Source organism: Toxorhynchites rutilus, chromosome 3 (genome assembly GCF_029784135.1).
Source record: "Toxorhynchites rutilus septentrionalis strain SRP chromosome 3, ASM2978413v1, whole genome shotgun sequence".
NCBI lineage: Eukaryota > Metazoa > Arthropoda > Insecta > Diptera > Culicidae > Toxorhynchites > Toxorhynchites rutilus.
Genome location: NC_073746.1, coordinates 86,627,568 through 86,648,580, shown reverse-complemented (window position 1 = coordinate 86,648,580; position 21,013 = coordinate 86,627,568). Strand labels below are relative to the sequence as shown.

Sequence of the window (21,013 nt, the reverse complement as noted above, 5' to 3'; positions counted from 1 at the left end):
ATTGTTCCACCTTTGAACATTATGAGCACTTGAACATATCTACTCCGACAAACGCATTTCGTTCGATTCCGAGGTAATTGTTTTCTATTATTCAAACACAACTGAATAAGTCTGAATATAATAATCAGCAACAATGATTAGGATTTGTACCAATTTATCTTGGACTGGGACTAGATTTACAATTCGGGTTGATGTAATCAACATTCTCCGAAAAAAAATACCGGAAGCAACAAAGCAATCATTGTTCGACCTCGAATTCCATTTTTGTGCCACGTTGCAATGTGATCGTACTTTGAAAATTTTCATTTAGATAGTAAATGTTCTAGAAATCGTGAGCTCCAATACACCATCATGTCAAATGTAGATTTTAATCTGTTGAATGCGAAGCTGCTCAAGCGCTTGCACAATCTTTGTAATTATGATCCAGAAGAAAAATTCAGACTTCTCAAACGCTATATATCGCATTTTGTGAAATTGGTTCAATGCGGAAGACATTTCGAAACCTCGTTTAAAGAACATTTACAGCTAATTTTAGTAGATTTTACATATTAGAATTTTATTACGGACCTCTAAAATTTGTTTTATTTGTTTCAGTCCCACATAAATGACCGCACAAAACCGATAGATGTGGAAGCGCTTGGAGTGATAGTTAAGACCCTCTGTGTTATCTGTTGCATTACTGCCGCTCCTCACCAACTAGTCATCATCGCTGCGCAGGCACTACTCGAAATATTCGAACGAATTTCTTATAAAGAAACGTCCGATATATTGCAATTCTGTGGAAATCATTTGTAAGTATGAAACATATTTCGCATGGTTCCTATTTTGAATAATCGGCATTCCTTCACAGCCTAAAACTTATGTCGCATCTGAGCAAATTTGGCCACTTTAAAATTCAACAGCTTTTCATTGAATTGGTATTCGCGAGTTCACAAATTTTCGGCACACGAACAGAGCGACAAGAATATATTCAGAGAATAAGTAATATTTGCAGTATGTGCTTGGATCCACTACTTGATTGGAATTCATCCCGTATTTCTGCTGTAGGTTTTAATGATTTTATTATGGTAATGATTTTATTATTCATATCTGTTGCTTTTTCAGGAAAGTCGTACACTGCTTATGAATTTGCAGGACAAATCTAATGGGGCAAATGTTTTCTCGTTACCAATAGAGCGCATTCAAGTAGATGGATATTTATTCAAAAAAATTGATGACGCTGATGCATTTTGGTTGGATTTTAATTTTAAACCAGGAACAGTATCGTTCTGTTCATCCGTTGCTGTTTTGAAAGGTGATAATCAACATGAGCTACAAATAAATCTTGAGATTGCGCATCGCGACATAATCCGTATCGAACTAAAACAATGGTGAGTATTTTTTTTTCCATAATACATAGCATTTTTCAAACAAATTTTGTTTTTTTTTAATACAGCTATGTGTTGGAATACAAGAACATTGCAATTGAATCAGGCGTATTAGATATAAGGAAAGAAGGAAAAATTCTTTTCGAAATTCCATCGCACTTAAACTATGGTAAATTCAATCGTGACATCATTCCTCGAGTTCGAAAAAACATTACGATGGAGACGGAAAGATCCCAACAAAGTCTAGTTCGGCTGGAAGACTTGCTTAATGTTTCGATTTTAGAATCGGTAGCGTCAGGGTTTGCTCCTGGAAAAAACTCGAGCAAATTGGACCATTCTCTGAGATTACGAGAGAATCGTAACATAATTGAGCAACATCAAAATATGCGCTGTCGTTTGTTGAGTGATTCAAGCACCGAACGAAGCAATAAGGAAAATGAGAAGCCACATGATTTGATGCGAGATGTTCAGCCCTTGAACGTTTTTGAATCCTTAAACAATGAATCCCTTCAGCAGCAAATTGAAACAAAGCATGCCTCTAAACGAGATTATTCGGAACTGGAAAACATATCACATGAACCAAAATGCAATGAAAAAACATTGAAAAAAAGAAAATTATTTAAGGTCAAAGAAGAGGAGAAAGATGATTTGGATAGCAGCAAAGATTCCCAGATTAAACGGAGCAAATATGTGGAAAAGAAATTGGTAAACACGGTGAAACCTATGAACACATACGAAATGAAGCCTCTGGATGTGTTACAAGAGCCAACAACAGAGGTTGTAAATGAATCATCAACGTCAGAGATAATGTCATCAGAAGAGTTTGATCAGTCATTGCGAGCATACATAAAATATAATGGAATATTTGGCATAAAACAGCAAAAAGTATTAGATAAAAAACTTGAAAAGAACATTCGTAAAATTAACGATATGGTTGATCGTACTACAAAGAAGTTTTTCAAAAGAGAGCCAGAACCAGACAATCCCTATGAATTTAAAGACAAGAGCCGGAAAAGGACCAAGACTAGCTCCGCAAGAAAACGTAATGCAAGACCAAATCGAATGTCGGATGATGACGAATATCTGCCAAATAAGTCTGCCAAAGCTAAGGCAAAGTCCGCAAGTAAAGGGAATACCTCTAATCGCAAGAGAACCATTCAACAATCACAACCAAAGCCAGAAAATGTCCCACCGCGTGTTTCATTACATAGAGTTAAGAAACCCTTGCGTTTCATTGACATAACGTCAGACGGAAGTGATAGGGACGACAGAACCATACAGTCTTCTATCGATGATAAAAACGACATAACATTGAAAGAAACGTTTGAAGATTTGGACAAATCCTCAACCAATGTTCCAGGAAGCTCTGAACAACGAACTGGGTTCGAAAATTTACTACTTGGAAGAAAGCCAACGTCTTCTGCAGTAAAAAATTATGAAATCCAGTTCGAAGATCTTAAGCGACAAGAACAGGAAACGGCTAAAAAATTGTTTAATGAGAAAGAACGATCCGCTGATGTAACCAGACCAGCCTTTCTTTCGGAGATAAATTCTTCCAGTAGTATGATGCCAAGAAACGAGAAAAATCTTTTTCAAAATGATGTGACACCTTTCATAGAGAGAGAAAAACAAACAGGTGAGTATTATGGGATTATGGGTTGATTTTGCCTACCAAGTAAGTAAATCAACCGAACACTTTACAAAGTGCTTTCAAAACATAGAGAAATATTTTAACGTTAAAGCAAAGCTTCTTGGAAAATTTATTTGTGATAAATTGGAATCAATGACTAGTTCTGTTTTATCAATTAATGCGCAACAGAATTCATCTGCAATGAATGGTTCTAAGTACAAAATAGTGATAATGATGTCTTTCAGGATAAGATGAGTATCGCGGATATTGTTGGAGGTTTTAATATTGTTGATAAATACAATCTAACGAGTAATAGTAATAAGCAAGTAAATCGTAAGGTTCCTGCGGTCATTGTGATAAAACCTAGAGTCCAAGCAAACTTGCGAAGAAACTCGTACGCATTTGGAAAAGAAATAAGATCCAAGAACACACAAAATATGCAATTTTAGAAATGGTAGAGATGGCTCCATTATTGTTGAGTTTGCAACTGGAGCAAACTTAAGCGATGTGAACAATGATATCGAAAGCAATCTAGGCAAGTGCATAGTGCTGTTGTTCCCTCATCGGTGCCAAGATTGAAAATTGTGGGCATAAGCGACTACTGGTTCTCATCGACTGGAGAGCCTCAAGCGAACTGAGACTGTCCGAGAAAATAAAGTAATGGTCTGCAGGCAGGTTGAAAATCATACCCAATGCGAAATCGTTTGCTGCCAGCCCTGAAACATAAACGGAGCAAGGTTCCTGTAGTTTATGGAAGGCGCACGAATTTTCATTGAAAACGCCGAAGCCAGTGGATCTATTGAGGCGAGACCCATTAGTGAAGTATCTTTTCATGCAATTGACTTTATGGTACCTTCGATTAAAAATTTGGGGAATGAAAATTGGACGAAGCTGATCTGGAATGCCAAGAGTTGCTTGTTTCATCGTTGAATTGTATTCAATTGAGGAACTGCTGATGGTGAAGTGAGCACGGTCTGGAGTAAACGATGGAAGACAAATATCTGACGAAATACAGTGGTGATAAATTCTCAAAAGCCAAGATTGTATATTCAAATTCGTAATGTGAGTATTCCAAGTGCATTTTGAAGCAAACCAGACCCCAAGGTATTTGAAGGTCAATGTAAAGAAACCCACTGATCTGGCCACATTGTTTGGGGCAAAAGCCGGTCTAGTGGGAATTGACACCGTTGATAGGTAGGAAGAATAGAGTAGAAGGGAGATAAACATAATCAAAACAAAAACAAATCGAATAGCAGGTGAATTGGAAGTGAAAATAAAATTGAGAATAAATTGGTGTATTTTTTCTGGAAATTATCAGTAGTGAGGGCGGCAGTAGTAGAAATATTGTCAATAAATTCAGGAATAATAGCACGGTAACAAAATACAGTGATAATTGTATCAGTAACCTGATCGAACGCAAACTTTCCGAATTTAGGTTACACCGAGCCGAATAAAAAGTGGAAATCAATTCACTAGTAACAATAAACTAGAGAAATAGTAAACTACTAAAAGTTTACTGGTAAGTTGATGTCACTGTTTTGGGTAATAATAATTGACATTATATGCAGGCTAGTGTTTGAGTACGAATTGATCGAATCGTTATAGGAGGAAAAAAGGAGAAACTATCTTTGTAAGTAGGAAACTAGAACGATATTGTTATTAAGTTATGTTATATTGAAACTTAATTACATTTGCAGTTTGAGCTGCTGAAATTTGCTGCTACAAAACGGTAGTGTATTCCCTACAATCCGAACAAACTCAAAAAAGATATGTCGGATATGGAATCCTCAAAAACGGTTGCAAACTTCACGATGACTGCCTGCGCCGCGTGTACGATGACGTCAGACACCGATGAAGGAATGGTCTGTTGCGATGGATGCGACAATTGGTACCATTATCGATGTGTTGGCGTGGAGGAAAAGGATATCCAGAAGCAGGAGAAGTGGTTTTGCCCGACAGAAGAATGCCAGAAGATCGAATTAGAGATGGCAAAAAAGTCGGAAGAGAACCGGAAGAAAGGGTCGAAAGGAAAGAAGACAGTGGCAGTAGACGATGTCTCCGACAAGTCGAGCTGTAGATCAGAACGGCAGTCTGTTACACCGTTCGAAAAGAAGATGAAAGCCCTGGAAAAGGAACAACGGGCAAAGGAGAAGGAAATTGAAGAAGAGTGTCGACTTTGGGAGAAGCGTATGGAGATGGAAAGGATCCTGAGAGAGAAAAGGCTGCAAATGGAAACCGAAATGCGGAAGCGGGAAATGGAGCAAGAGAAAGCGCTTCTAGAGAAATCACTCCGAAAAGAGCAGGAACATATGCAACAAATGGGGCAGATGCGGAATCGCTACCAGGAGATGATGGCGGAAATTAAGAAGAAAACTGCGAAGCCAGAGACAGCAGCTGAGGAGAAAAACAAAGAAGAGAAGTACGTAAAGGAGAATGAATCAAGCGGCTCCGAAGATGAAGAATACGAGTCCGAGGAAGAATATGACACAGAGTGCGAGGAAGAAGATCCCGAAGGGGAAATGGAAAATAATGAGAAAAAGAAAGATAAAAAGCAAATCAGTAAGAAAGTAGAGTCACACGGGCTGGGGCGACAATCTGCAGGGCCTACAAAGGCACAGTTGGCCGCGCGAAATGGTATTTCACGGAAGCTTCCGATATTTTCCGGAAAGCCTGAAGAGTGGCCACTCTTCATAGGAAGTTATGAAGCGTCGAATGAGGCCTGCGGTTACAATGATATTGAAAATCTTGTACGCCTGCAGGAGTGCCTTAAGGGACCCGCATTGGAAAACGTTCGTGGACAGCTGCTGATGCCGAAGTCAGTTCCGAAGGTGATAGAGAAACTGCGACAACTCTACGGCCGGCCGGAACAGCTCCTACAATTCCACCTAAGAAAGGTGAACCGCTTGGAGGCGCCGAAGTCTGATAAGTTGGAAACATTCATTCCATTTGGAAACGCCGTGGAGCAGATGTGTGACCACATTGAAGCGGCGAAGATGAAGGAACATCTGAAAAACCCATTGCTACTGCAAAGTCTGTTGGATAAATTACCGTCACCAGACAAAAGAGAGTGGGTGCGCTTCAAGAGCAGCAAGAAGAAGGTGAACCTGAGGACTTTTTCGGACTTCCTGGCGAGAATCGTCTCGGAGGCTTGCGAAGCAAACGCATGTTACGCGACGCCAGTGAACGAGACGAGAAGCGGAAAAATAGGTAGAGCGGGAATGAAAGAGAAGGGAGCAGTCTACAGCCACAGTACTCTGATGAGTTCAGGAGAAAGCACTCCACTGGGAAAATCGTCGAACGCAAGATTGAAACCTTGCAAAGCTTGCAAACGTACGGATCATCGTCTACGCTTTTGCCAAGACTTTAGGGCTATGTCGTTCGCTGATCGTATGAAAATAGTTGAGCTGGGCAGGTTGTGTAAAGTCTGCCTGAACGATCATGGAGTCGCACCGTGCAAGTTTAAAATTCGATGCGACGTTGAAGAATGCCAAGAACGTCATCATCCACTATTACATCCGGTTCACTCAAGAGTTGTTATGAACACTCATCATCACGTGCAAGGCGAGATAATGTTCCGGATGATTCCCGTGACATTGCATCATGGTAGCAGGGTGGTGAAAACGCTAGCGTTCTTGGATGAAGGAGCATCGATAACATTGGTGGAACGGACGTTGACTGACATGCTTGGGGTAGAAGGTGTTCATGAGCCACTGACGATTACCTGGACAGCTGACGTTACGCGGAATGAAAGAAATTCGACGAAGCTGAACCTGTGGGTATCCTCAACCGGAAGCGAAGGGAAGCTACTCCTGAAGGCAGTGCAGACGGTGAAGCAGCTTCTTCTTCCCAAACAGGCAGTAGACGTGGCCGAAATGAGTGCAGCATACCGGTACCTTCGTGATGTCCCATTATCGTCGTACTCACATCAGCGTCCGGGCATGCTTATTGGGCTGAACAACCTACACGCCATCGCACCGGTTGAAGTTAAAATGGGCCAGCAAGGAGAACCGATAGCCGTTCGCTCTCCACTCGGTTGGGCAGTGTACGGACCAACTAAAAAGTCTAAACAAGCGCGGAATTTCGTCGGGTATCACCAAGCAGTTTTCAACGAAGACCTGCATACCTTGCTGAGGCAACAGTACGCACTGGAGGAATCGGTAGTGGCGGTGTCGCAAGAGTCGAAAGAAGAAAAAAGGGCTCGTGAGATTCTAGAGCGAACCACGGCCCGCATTGGTGACCGTTTCGAAACCGGGATGCTGTTGAAAACTGATGAGTTGCAGTTGCCGAACAGCTACCCGATGGCGGTGCGCCGAATGAAGCAGCTGGAGAAAAGATTGGAACAGACATCAGAGTTGTTTGACAATGTACGAAGACAGATTGTAGAGTATCTGCAGAAGGGATATGCGCATCTAGCGACGCCGGAAGAACTGGCGAAATTTGCTTCGGGGTCATCATGGTTCCTACCAATCAATATTGTGCGGAATCCGAAAAAGCCTGAGAAAGTGCGACTGGTCTGGGATGCAGCAGCGACAGTCGATGGTGTCTCTTTAAATTCGCAGCTGCTCACGGGACCGGATTTACTCACTCCATTACCGAAAGTCATCTGCCGTTTTCGTGAACGGCCTATCGGATTTGGAGGAGATTTAAGAGAAATGTTCCACCAAATAAGGATACGAGAAAGCGATAAAAGGTTGCAGCTGTTTGTGTTCCGGAATTCTCCCAATGATGCCCCCAGCGTGTACGTGATGGATGTTGCCACTTTTGGATCGAAGTGCTCTCCGAGTCAAGCCCAATTCGTGAAGAACCTGAATGCGATGGAGTTCGTCGAGCAGTTACCGGAAGCAGCGGCAGCCATAGTGGAGAGTCATTATGTCGACGATTACTTCGACAGCGTTGATACAATCGAGGAAGCTGTTCGGAGAGCAAAAGAGGTAAAGTTCATCCATTCAAAAGGTGGGTTCGAGATAAGGAACTGGGTTTCAAATTCTGGGATTTTTCTCGATGAACTGGGCGAAATTAAAGCGTTGCAAGCAGTGCATTTTAACCGGGACAATGAAAATGGAACAGAAAGGGTACTGGGAATAGTATGGGATCCGAACCAAGATGAATTCTCGTTTTCGATGGAACACCGGCAGGATGTAAAGCCATATCTTTTAGATGGTGTACGCCCAACGAAACGAATCGTCCTGAGTTGCGTGATGGGGTTTTTCGATCCACTGGGACTACTCACTCCGTTCACGATCCATGGGAAGTTGGTGATTCAGGACTTGTGGCGAACCGGATGTGACTGGGACGAAGTGATAGATGATACCACCTTTGCAAAGTGGGATCGGTGGACTAAACTGTTGCCGATGGTCACTGATATTCGCATACCTAGGTGTTACTTTCCAGAAATCCGTTCGTCTTCTATCGAGTCTTTGGAGTTGCATATTTTTACCGACGCAAGCATGCACGCATACGGCTGCGCAGCATACTTCCGGGCTGTGATCAAGGGAAATGTTCGGTGCTCGTTGATAATGTCTTGGTCGAAAGTGTCTCCACTTAAGCTCCAATCGATTCCGAGGCTGGAATTGATGGCTGCAGTCCTCGGTGCTAGAATGTTACACACGGTCAAGTCCAATCACACGCTGCATATCTCGAGACAGGTTTTGTGGAGCGACTCTCAAACAGTGCTGAGCTGGATCCGCTCCGATCAGCATAAATACAAACAGTTCGTCGCCTTCAGGATCGGTGAGATTGTGGAACTAACGTCTGCAAGCGATTGGAGACATGTTCCGTCAGATAAGAATATTGGAGATGTCGTGACTAAATGGGGCATAGGACCACCATTGGATTCAAACGGACCGTGGTTCAGGGGACCACAGTTCCTGCATGAGCCGGAAAGTATGTGGCCGAGTCAAGGGAAGGTGGAACTCGATGTTCCGGATGAAATGAAGGCATTTGTTCTGTTCCACGGAATATCGTTTACAACTCCGTCGATGAATATCCATGTAGCGGCACGATGGGGAAGGCTGATTCGAATAGCTGCTAGTGTTGTAAGGTTCATCAACAATTGTCAGAGAAAAGCATATGATCATCCTATTTTTATGTCGAAAGCTAGTAGTTCACTAGAAGTATTCGTGAAGAAAACTCCTAAATGTATTTTGCAGCCGCTGCGTCAAGAAGAACTTCGTGCGGGAGAAATAATTTTGTTGAAACAGGCTCAACGCGATGGCTTTCCTGAGGAGGTACGCACGTTGGAAGAGCGGAGAGATTCCAACTCGTGGGTGCTTGTTGAAAAATCTAGCTGGTTGTATCAGTTGCGTCCAATCATCGATACTGATGGAGTAGTTAGAATGAGCGGCAGATTGGCGTTGGCTGAAGAAATTCCCTTCGACCAGAAATTTCCGATTATTCTCCCTAGACGGCACGGTATCACAGAGATGATCATTCAGAGCTATCACGAAAGGTTTGGTCATGCAAATCGGGAAACAGTTTTCAATGAACTCCGTCAACGTTTCTACATTCCAAAACTCCGATCGGTAATAGCAACAGTCGTGAAAGACTGCACCTGGTGCCGTGTCAAGCGGAGTCAACCAAAGAATCCGTTGATGGCACCACTCCCAGTACAACGAGTGACCCGACCATTGCGGCCCTTTTGCTCGGTAGGAGTCGACTATCTTGGTCCTATAGAAGTCTCGGTCGGTCGAAGGTTTGAGAAGAGATGGGTTGCGTTGTTCACGTGCCTCGCAGTGAGAGCAGTGCATCTCGAGGTGGTGCATACCCTAAGCACACAGGCGTGTCTGATGGCAATCAGGCGATTTATTTGCAGAAGAGGTGCACCCGACGAGTTCTTCTCAGACAACAGGGGTGCTAGCAAGGAGATGTCCAACACGGTGAAGAAAATCAACGTGGAGTGTACGGAGAACGTTACCAGTCCGACAATCAAGTGGCATTTCATTCCCCCTGGAACTCCACACATGGGTGGAGCTTGGGAGAGAATGGTACGATCGGTGAAGGAAGCTATGGAGGCGTTCAACGACGGCAGGAAGTTGACGGATGAGATTCTTTTGACCACGTTGAGCGAAGCGGAAGATATGATTAATACTCGTCCGTTGACATATTCTTCGCAAGATTCGGAGCTCGAGGCAATCACGCCCAATCACTTTTTACGATGCGTAGTCAAAGAGGCAGATAGCACGGTCGAACACGTTGATCTGGCGGAATCGTTGCGAAACTTGCACAATCGGTCACAATACTTGGCAGACAGGATGTGGCAGAGGTGTTGCAAGGAGTACTTACCAGGAATCAATCGGCGGACAAAGTGGTACGAGGATCAAAAGACTTTGAAAGTTGGTGATATGAAACCCACTGATCTGGCCACATTGTGCGGGGCAAAAGCCGGTCTAGTGGGAATTGACACCGTTGATAGGTAGGAAGAATAGAGTAGAAGGGAGATAAACAGAATCAAAACAAAAACAAATCGAATAGCAGGTGAATTGGAAGTGAAAATAAAATTGAGAATAAATTGGTGTATTTTTTCTGGAAATTATCAGTAGTGAGGGCGGCAGTAGTAGAAATATTGTCAATAAATTCAGGAATAATAGCACGGTAACAAAATACAGTGATAATTATATCAGTAACCTGATCGAAAGCAAACTTTCCGAATTTAGGTTACACCGAGCCGAATAAAAAGTGGAAATCAATTCACTAGTAACAATAAACTAGAGAAATAGTAAACTACTAAAAGTTTACTGGTAAGTTGATGTCACTTACTTATCACTGTTTTGGGTAATAATAATTGACATTATATGCAGGCTAGTGTTTGAGTACGAATTGATCGAATCGTTGTAGGAGGAAAAAAGGAGAAACTATCTTTGTAAGTAGGAAACTAGAACGATATTGTTATTAAGTTATGTTATATTGAAACTTAATTACATTTGCAGTTTGAGCTGCTGAAATTTGCTGCTACAAAACGGTAGTGTTTCCCTACAATCCGAACAGTCAATGATTGGATAATGTTTTTGCTCAAAAGCTTAAGTTGCAATTGGGCTTTTGAGTAAACTCTACGAATTCCGCATAAATTGGGGGCTACAAAATTGTCGAACTATGTTTACCTCTATCTAGAAATATTAGAAAGGTATATTTCTCATTTCATAAGTACATAAGTTACATAAGGTCGTCAAATAAATCGTAAAAAAATAGCCGCAAATGCAGTGGGATTCCTGTCAAAATTTTCCTGGAAATTGGAAATGAGAACTATGTCTTTATAATGACTTTTCAACACATTTCGGCTGGTTCGTCACTTTTACTTCCACTTTTGGAAGAATGTCGGGAGTGAGATTTGAACTCGTGATCTCTGCGTGAGAGGTATAGATGTTACCACTACGCCAGATCGCCTCCACAGAAATATGCTTGATTTTGAATTTAAATAATTATTTGTTGTTTTTTGAATGTTATCCTGACCCTTACTTTACCATTTGTTAAGTTTCATTGATTCATTTATTCATCAATTATGCCGGCTCAATGCCGTCAACACGAATAGAATAAATGAACATTTAGGATAGTGTTCCGAGATTTTTGACGTGGGACTACGTCTAACCGGAGTATATGGGGGGTAAAATGAAAAACCTAAACACAGAACATGCAGGAAAAAATGAAAGATTCCGAATGCTTATAACTCGAACATTTCTTACTGGATCGGAAAGATGTTTGCATCAATTGATAGGGAATATTTCTACGCTTCTATCACAATTAATTAAATGTTATTTTTCATGAGATAAACAATTGAATAACTGTAAAATGTTAAGCGTTATCTAAACGCCCTTACTGCCTCATTTTGATTGGCCCGATCTACGGTTTCCCTAACCCAGCCATCAAAACCAAGCAGCCTCGGGGAAATCGGCATTGCAAATACGTGAAAGTATGGGGGCTTTTGTTCTTACCGAAATATGTTCCCTAACACAGACTTCAAAACCAAGCAGCGTTGGAGAGATCGGCATTGCAAATACATGAAAGTCGGGGGTATTTTTGTTTCGACTGAAATGTGTTTCCCTAACACAGACTTTAGAACCAAGGTGTCTGAGGAAATTGGCATTACAAATTCATGCAAGTCGGGGGCATTTTTGTTCCGACTGAAATGTGTTTGCCTAACACAGACTTCAAAACCAAGATGTCAGGGGAAATCGGCTCTGCAAATAAATGCAAACTGCGAGTACTTTTGTACTCGCTTGCCTTTGTGCAAACTAAAATATGCTTCCTTAACACGGTCTGCCGGGGGTACTTCTGCACTCGTATGTTTTTTTTTTGCACTCCGAAAAGTGTTTTCCTAACACGGATTACAAAAGCGGGTACGAATACCACGCTTTGGCTCGGTTATTCAAGCTTGCATTGAAGGATATGCCTTCATATCTTCTGCTCTCTGAATTACTACGTATACCATTTGATGATTAGGCAAGATGTTGATAACCAATAGCTGCGATGACGCCTATTGATTAAACAATATGCGTCCGACGTACATGTCAAAATCGAAACTGAGTGCCTGGAGTTCATCAAATCAAGCAAATTCGCGATTCGAGAAGTACATACACTTGAGAGATGCAAACATCAGAAGGAAACGTAAAATAAAATAATCATTTGATAATTCTTCCGTTCACATATTTTGTCCTCGGCATCATACGAAATGTAAAAGGACTCACTAAATTTACTTGTAACGAAGAACATAATCTATCACAACGCATGAATTGACCTTATACATAATTATACAATCTTTTTACTCACAAAGCAAATATATTGAATTCAATTGAATTCGGGAATTGTTTTATTCAACCAAAAATTTAATTAATGCAAACAAATGATTGCTACGCTAAGGTAGTCCCACGTCAACCTTTCGGTTATATCATAGATGTAACCCACTCATTTTTTTTCTCTCACTTCTTGCCTGTGAAGATGTCATCCTTGAAGTAAGAAGTGATAGAAAAAAATGGGTGGGTTATATCTATGATATAACCGCAATGTTTACGTGGGACTACCTTAGCTTAGCAATCATTTGTTTGTATTGATTAAATTGTTGATTGATTGAAACAATTTCCGAATTCAATTGAATTCAATGTATTTGCTTTGTGAGTAAAAAGATTGAATAAATGCCATGTTTCATACATTGTGATAGATTATGTTCTTCATTTCAAGTAAATTTAATGACAGTCCTTTTTCGTTTGGTGTATGAATCAACAATATTCTAGTCTGCACAAAGACAAGCGAGTACAAAAGTACTCGCAGTTTGCATTTATTTGCAAAGCCCATTTCCCCAGGCACCTTGGTTGTGAAGTCTGTGTTGGGGAAACACATTTCAGTCGGAACAAAAATTTCCCTACGCTCCATGGATTTGAAGTCTGTGTTAGGGAAACTCATTTTAGTCGGATCAAAAATACCACCTACTTTCATGTAATTGTAATGTCGATTTCTCCAACACTACTTGGTTTTAAAGTATGTGTTAGGGAACACATTTCGGTGAGAGCAAAAGTCCCCATACCTCAATGCAATGTATTTGCAATGCCGATTTCCCCAATGCTGCCTGATTATGATGGCTGTGTTGGGGAAACCGTAAATCGGACCAATCAAAACGAGGTAGTTAGGGCGTTTAGATAACGCTAACATTTTACAGTTATTCAATTGTTTATCTAATGAAAAATAACATTTTATTAATTGCGATAGATGCGTAGAAATATTCCCTATCAATTGATGCAAACATCTTTCCGATTCAGTATGAAATGTTCGAGTTATAAGCATTCGGAATCTTTCATTTTTTCCTGCATGTTCTGTGTATAGATTTTCATTTTACCCCCCATATTCTCCGGTTAGACGTAGTCCCACGTCAAAAAATTACACAATACTATCTTTGGCAGATATTATATGTATAAAACATAAGTATAAATGATTTAAAAACCGGGTCCTACAAAGTTCCTCATGGGAAAAAACTTCCATCCTATAGACAGAAGAAAAAAAAACCTTCAGGAGCTTTCGACGAAAAAGCAATCATCATTTGGGATGAAAAAAAAACCATGCTGCGTGAAAGATGGCGAATGATTGTGGAACAAAACTGTGAATATAAAATTGGAAACAAAAACAAAAAAGGTTTCTTTTGTTTTCCCAAACATCAGCACGAACTTTCAGGACAATTCAATAATAATTATCCTGATTTCTCCTGATTTTTATTTTCATTATTCCTGATTTTTAAAAACTTTAGTTGGCAACCCTGATTGTAGCACAGTGATCATATCTTCCACTACGTTAGGTGAATTATTCATCGAACTATATGATTGAAGCAACGAGGGGCCATGGAACAGTCAATTGCTTAAGATAAAACTTCAGAGATGGAAGCAAAACAGAAATAAGGCTTCTAATTGAATATCGAGGGTGTTTAATATGAAGTCCACAATGTCCAAAAAAGCTATCAATCCTCGATTGGACGCGAATTTTCTATGAGAAGATCGAGGGGCAGCGTTTTTATTTCTCTCTTCTGGGTAACGGCGTAAAATCCTTACTGCAACCAGGAACTGGCTGATAAGGAGCCTTCGGATTCGTTTTTTCCATTACCCTTGGAATTAAACAATCTTCTGAGGATCATTTTAGCCTTCTTACGGTGCATCATTGGTGAAGAGAGTTTTCTTTTTGGAGAATCATCCTTTGTCGAAGATTCTGAATCAGAGTCCGATTCCTTAAACATTTCTGCATAAGTCCGCTTGGAGTGTCCTGTGATGGAACGCTTCACTTTATCAGAATGCTTTAGGGTAGGGATTCTCGCCATAGTGGATACATTTTTCCACTGTTTGTGTACAAACTCACTGTATTTTTCACTACATTTATCGCTGCGAAATTTGTTGCTGCAATGGCTGGAAGAATGTTCCAGAGTTTTACAAATGGTGCATTTGTAAACCCGCGGTACAAACAAACGCACCGGAAAAAAAACACTACCTACTTTCACATAGTTTGGAAGAACAGAACCAGTCACCTGAAACAAGTGTGAAGCTTTATAGACTTTTTGGTTGTCTTCCAAAGATGCTGCATGTAGTTGCCTAACATCCATGAACTTTACACGCTCTTTTATTAGCGAGTTTTTAAAACAATACGATGCTTTTTTTCAGTTCTTCGACACTGAGGCTCGCATCGGAGACTACGCCTTCTATTTCCACATCTCGAGAAGGGATGTGAATGTGATACTCCCTATTAAAAATCTCGTGGTCAACAATCTTGTTTGCCACATCAAAAGTCGGTGCTTCTACACGCAGTTTATCCGGTCTCTCTTTACGTATCAAGACATCCGGATACTTACGCAGCAAATCTCTTGAAATGTCAAGAGTTCTCAACGATTTCACCTTGGACCGAAAGAAAACAACCCATGGTCCCTTAGAGGACGGTTGATAATAGCGCGTCCGCGCAACAATGGCATAAGCAGATGTCATAACGGTGCGCAATCTGCATACTTTGACATACTTGCGAACCACGGTCCATAACCTTTAATGGCACATTAGAACAATCTGGGCAAGTAAGAGCATCTAAGTTTAAGGATTATTTTGTCGTTAGTATTCCATTGATCAATCAATCCATTGCATTGGTCGATGAACCAGATGAAATGGAACAGCCGATAAATAGTAATTTTAGATTTGGAGATTTCCACCCAATTACTTTAAGTCAGCTAAAAACTATTTACCTCTCATTATAAAAAAACGGCTGGAGTAGACAATATTAACACTAGAGTTATTCAGATCTTGCTGGACCTTATAAATAAATCATTGCAAATTGGTCATGCGCCGCAAGTGTGGAAGAATCTTCAGTTAGTGAATTTTATTTATTATGTCTATGCGAAGATTATGATATGCGAACATTATGATTATGCGAAGATTATGTACATGCGAAGAGTTTTACGATTGTGCGATATTAACCTTTTGCAGATGACACTGTGTTATTCATTACAGCTAAAGATGTATATCAGGCCGTTTTGCACTTGAATGAAGATTTATGTTCTTTAAGTAGATGGTTGAAGTATAAGCAATTGAAATTGAACATAAGTAAAACTGAATATATGATAATCTCGCGAAATCGAATAAATGAAAACGTTTCTATTGTTATTGATGATGAGATTATTGATCGCGTTTGGGAGATTAAATTGTTGACTATTGATGACAAACTTAAGTTCAATACTCACATTGACAATGTCATCAAGAAAATTGCCAAAATTATGGAATCTTATGCTGATTGAAAAACGATTGAACTATTTACAGCAAAATACAGCTATACAAATCAATCATCTATCCTCATTTAGACATTCGTTCTTCTATTTAATTTCTGACCGTCGATGTAATTGTTACAAGCATGGGTTATAAAATCCAACACGATGATTTCAAATAGCTTGGAGATGGCACAAAGACACGCGATTCGTCGAACCGCAATGGAAACATTTTGTGGTACCCCCTAAAACCTTCACATGCCAAATTTGGTTCCATTTGCTTGATTAGTTCTCGAGTTATTCAGTGCGCGGTGCGGATTTTTCGCAAAAGCGAGTCCGTATTAATTCTATAGAGTTTCTCGGAATTTGTCAGTGAGAAGTAGGCACTTGCTCTCTTATTTTGGTCATTGCTCACACATTATCTGACCACTGCCTTACAGATAGACAGTTTAATAATTTCTATATTGATGAATATTTTTATGAAATATCTTTATTTCGTGTTTATACTTTATTCTTAGATTACTTCATGTTTTAAGGATCGTTAACATTTTTGATGTTTTGAGTTACCCGCAAATGTAAACATAAAAAAATCGAACTGTTTGATTTTTTGTTGACTAATTTTCTGAATATTCTCAGAGTGAACATAATAGGAATCATTTGCTCGGTATATAAAAGTATTTCAACATCTTTTGTCTAGGGAACAACTTTGTAGACGTATCTCTGCTGGAAGATAATATGACTGCAGACACATCCATAGAGTTAGATAATTTCGCTCGGCCGATTTCTAACAAAAGGAACACTCCCCTGAGAGGTACGCCAACACTAACCGAATCACTGATTAAAAAGCATTTGTCGAACACCGATAGCTACAACCATATCTCATCATCTCTGGAAGCCAACATAAGTGGCGGAACAGTTATAGCACACAATGCCATACCTGACAGCAGCTATGAAAATTTTGCATCTAGATTCAATCTAGACTACGCAAATAAGAACTACTTGCTGAATAAGTTCATTTCTATAAATGATCCAACGGCTCTGGTTCCTATGTGCAACGAGGATACAAAGGAAGCCAATGAGTCTATCATAAGCAAAGACATGCGTGTCGGTAACATAGAAGGACCTCCTCCATCATCTCTGTATGATTCTAGTGATTTACTATTCGTACCTGAAAACAATCCACCAAAAATATCTGGTCAGCGAGCGGAAGCTAATTGTGAAAATAGAAAAAAGAAAATTGACGATTTGCGCCAAGAAGTACTAACCAAAAGGCGAGATAGAGTGAGTAGTCATCATGATTCATCGAATGATATTTCCCTCGGAAACGAAAGAAAGCAAACTGGTTTGACGTTGCGAAAGATATCGTACGAATCCGGAACTACTCGTTCTGCTGCAAAACCAGCGGAGATTACGTTTTACGACACTATGACCGATCAATTCAAGCTTAAAATCCACCAGGACTTGAATCCATCATTGGAGGAAATGGAAAAGAAATTAAAGAAATTAAAAGATATAGATCGAACAATCGAAAACATTCAGGTGAACATACAAGCTGAGGAGATTGTCCAGAAATGCGATGAGATTAAAATGCTCGAGAGACGAGTCGAGAAGTTGATTAATGATGTTACCGATATGTGCACCACATCGGTGGAGAGGTTTATATTCTGATGTTATTATTTTATAGTTTAAAAACATTTATATTTTATTTTAGGGGTAGTCGTGCGATTGGGCTATCCACCAAGCTAGTGAAATACGATAAAACGAAGCGTCAGATTTACAAACTGCATATACAAGGCGGTCGGCAGGAGGTACCAGTTATTATGGACGAATGTGTCAAGGGTATTTGGAATCAACAAGTACGCGGCAAGCTGGAATCATTTATTTCAAAACTTATGATGTAATTTTTTTATTATAATCATGACTCATGAATTGTACATTTGAATTCTAACAAATATCGAATAAATATGAAGTATTAAATATCAGACATCCCTATATGTTCAAGAAACGCCTTGATGTATATAACCGTCGCATAATCTCGTCAGTCTTATATTTTGGGATGTGAGCCGTTGTTTGGTTCATGATGTAAACAATCCCAGCACTAGCGACAAATAAAAACGGAACAGTAGTGCATAACTCAAACATAATCATAGTATACTTTTTTTGAATCACGATGAATTCCAACGAAAAGCCATTTCCGTGTAAAATCGAGGGCTGCAAGCTGAGTTTCGTTACGGAAGATCGTCTTAATGTGCACCAGAAGAAGCATGACATGTTACTCAACCTAGAGATTCCCAACAAATCCAATCTCTTCGCCGATCAGACCCCAACCCCAACTAGGCTGATTGGGAAATGTGAAGAAGTGGGATTATTCGAGGATCTACAGCATGTTAATCCATTCGATGAGACGTTCCGAAGGGCAGTCGAGGAAAAAAGTACTGGTGTTGTCGAGAAAGAGGGGCAAAATACTCCAGCGGTAGCTGTAGGAAGGGGAGACGATACTCTTCATACTCCACATGTGTTCCCACTATTGGAACGGCGTGAAAGTATAAAGCAAAAAAATAACAATCTTTCTAAACTAGTTATCTCCAGAAGCAGTTCACGGAAGGAGGAAACTTTGGCGTCGGATGGAGATGTAAGAGACGTGACAAGCCAATCGATACAGTCTAATATCCTAGAAACTATACATAAAAGGAAGATACAACAACAGCACCATAGCAGCAAAAGAAAGGGAAATACATTCGTAAAAATCCTTCCGAAGACGGCACCAACTCCACAATCTGTGATAAATCCTCGTACCGAAAGTAACAAACCATCGTTAGATATCAATAATATGAATACAGCGAAAATCAAGTTGAAGGAACATTTAGTAAAAAATGTTGCAGCTACCGGAAGAGCAAACGAAACAGTAACAGTAAAGCCTATGGTTGTTCACGAAACCGAACTAATTTGTCGTGTACCTAAGGAATTGAAGTCTTCAGTCGAAACAAATCAAGTGCAAAATAATGAAAAAGAAAAACTACAAAAGCATGAGAGATGGAAAGCAGCTGCTAAACGTTATAGGTGAGTGTATTAAGCATTATATATCATACGGAGGGCCTTGTTAATTTCTCTATTCATCGTAGAACTCGGGTAAAACAAAGTCAGAACATATTACACCGCAAGAACATTGAGCTGGAAGAGGAAAATCATCGGTTGAAGACGGAAATTTTTCGTTTGAAGAATGCTTTGTCGCTACATAAAGATTGCTCGGTGACGAGGGCTTTGCTATTGCAGAGTAGTTCGCACGTTTCTGGTTCATCCAAAAGTGATAAGAGTCGTATAGTAATTCAAGAGCAACAGCATACTATGTTTGTTAACATTCCCAAGAGACGTCCGGCTACAACAGAAATTGTAGATCGTCATGTGATTGATAGAGGTCCTGTATATATCATAGTGGATGGTACTGGAGTAGTGGAATCGGCCGATACCGGTATACGCTTTGCGAAACATGTTTGACTCAATTGTTCGATTTGTTATGTGCATAATAAACTTGCGTAGTTTTCATTAGTCCGTGCCGAATAGCACGTGTTGGTTGTATATGGTTTGTTTTCGGATGTTTACAAAATGTGACTACTTCCTACTTGCATTTCTAACTATTTTCTATTTATACAATAAGTATTTATGGGGACTCGCACCGACATTGATGTTGTGCAAACGCTCTTGATGCGGGCTGAATGGGAAGTGTAGCAAGAACAATTGGGAGCTCAACGTGTCAAGATATACGTAGTGAACCAGTCTACTATGGTAATTGCAACAATCGTCGTGGTAATTACTATGGTCGGAAGCGGAAGCCTTTCGCAAACAAACCTGTGTTCCTTCGATTGACCGGTTATTTTGAAACATAGGAGACAAATCTTTAGTTAGCTGTTAGTTTCGCACTGAGATGCTTTACGGGTTGGCACTTGGGTTTTTTTTTTGTATCTGCTCGAGTCTTAGCGTAGGAACACACTGGACGGCTCTCCCGCGCGGATTTTGCAATGACAGACCGCCGCGGAGCCTCGATAATGGAATGTGTATGATATAAAATACACAAGGCGGGGCGGGTGTGTACGGTTCCGAAATCACTGTTGTACGGTTCCCCATTCGCTGCGGTGGCTCGATGGAGATGATGCGCCGCAACGGTTTTTTGAGAGTATTAGTGTTTATGCGCTTTTGAAAGGTGAAAATAAAGCAAGCCAATAATAAATGTACTCTCAGGTGAGCCAATACGTGAAATCCACTCTGCGGTCATGTAGCTGCGGATAATCGTATTCCATCCAAATTGACGAGAAATGCAATATTTCAGACGTTTGTGATCAAGTTCTCTCTCCCTCTCGCTCAGGTAAACATCTCCTCTTCCGTTTCCCATCATTCTGTCTTTATATACCGCCCCTCTAACCCGCTTACTGTCCAAACAGTTGTACCTTGTACCATAGCATCGTCTTGCATCCGTCTATAAACATATAATAACGGCAGATAGTGAAACCGTCGAAAGCCGCTGAATGTGTTTTACATCGAGCTCCTGCTGCGACTTGTCATTGTGAAAATCGCGCGGTAGAGCCGTCTAGTGTGTTTCCACGCTTAGTTGTTATGACAGACTCGAAATTGTAAAGGGCTGAGTTGCAGTGACTATATTGCCCTGTTTTTTTTCCCAGTGGGTTCAAACGGATGGGGCTAACTTGTAGCACCTGTTTCAGTCGGGGGTTAGACATCAACAAAGTACGTAGAATAGAAGGTAGTCTCCTCCCTGCTTTGTTCAAGTAGTGGTAGGCAAAGAAAAAAAAGCAAAAAATT

At 40.4% G+C, this 21,013-nt stretch overlaps 2 protein-coding genes and 2 long non-coding RNA genes across 4 annotated transcripts; all 4 read left to right on the top strand.

Annotated features, from left to right (window-relative positions):
- Positions 1–279: 279 nt before the first annotated feature.
- On the top strand, positions 280–18,155 carry LOC129778154 (uncharacterized). Its single transcript, XM_055784888.1, has 7 exons — positions 280–534; positions 595–791; positions 851–1,043; positions 1,105–1,370; positions 1,436–3,003; positions 16,899–17,856; positions 17,913–18,155. Exons 1-7 carry the CDS (start codon positions 352–354, stop codon positions 18,100–18,102), a joined length of 3,555 nt encoding a protein of 1,184 aa, XP_055640863.1. The 5' UTR covers positions 280–351; the 3' UTR covers positions 18,103–18,155.
- LOC129778156 (uncharacterized) lies at positions 4,180–4,599 on the top strand. The gene is made up of 3 exons (XR_008743384.1): positions 4,180–4,370; positions 4,433–4,516; positions 4,566–4,599. It is a non-coding gene; the product is annotated as an uncharacterized LOC129778156 (long non-coding RNA).
- LOC129778155 (uncharacterized) lies at positions 10,427–11,171 on the top strand. The gene is made up of 4 exons (XR_008743383.1): positions 10,427–10,587; positions 10,650–10,733; positions 10,794–10,855; positions 10,923–11,171. It is a non-coding gene; the product is annotated as an uncharacterized LOC129778155 (long non-coding RNA).
- A 136-nt stretch (positions 18,156–18,291) lies between the features above and the next one.
- On the top strand, positions 18,292–19,777 carry LOC129777807 (cyclic AMP-dependent transcription factor ATF-2). Its single transcript, XM_055784297.1, has 2 exons — positions 18,292–19,261; positions 19,324–19,777. Exons 1-2 carry the CDS (start codon positions 18,372–18,374, stop codon positions 19,694–19,696), a joined length of 1,263 nt encoding a protein of 420 aa, XP_055640272.1. The 5' UTR covers positions 18,292–18,371; the 3' UTR covers positions 19,697–19,777.
- Positions 19,778–21,013: the final 1,236 nt, after the last annotated feature.

Bases quoted from the DNA above. Each gene is read 5' to 3' on its own strand.
- LOC129778154 (XM_055784888.1), top strand. From the start codon at position 352: ATGTCAAATGTAGATTTTAATCTGTTGAATGCGAAGCTGCTCAAGCGC. The intron at 1,044-1,104 runs GTAGGTTTTAAT...TTGCTTTTTCAG, and splicing joins ATTCATCCCGTATTTCTGCT to GAAAGTCGTACACTGCTTAT. The intron at 3,004-16,898 runs GTGAGTATTATG...TCTTTTGTCTAG, and splicing joins AGAGAGAGAAAAACAAACAG to GGAACAACTTTGTAGACGTA.
- LOC129777807 (XM_055784297.1), top strand. From the start codon at position 18,372: ATGAATTCCAACGAAAAGCCATTTCCGTGTAAAATCGAGGGCTGCAAG. The intron at 19,262-19,323 runs GTGAGTGTATTA...TATTCATCGTAG, and splicing joins GCAGCTGCTAAACGTTATAG to AACTCGGGTAAAACAAAGTC.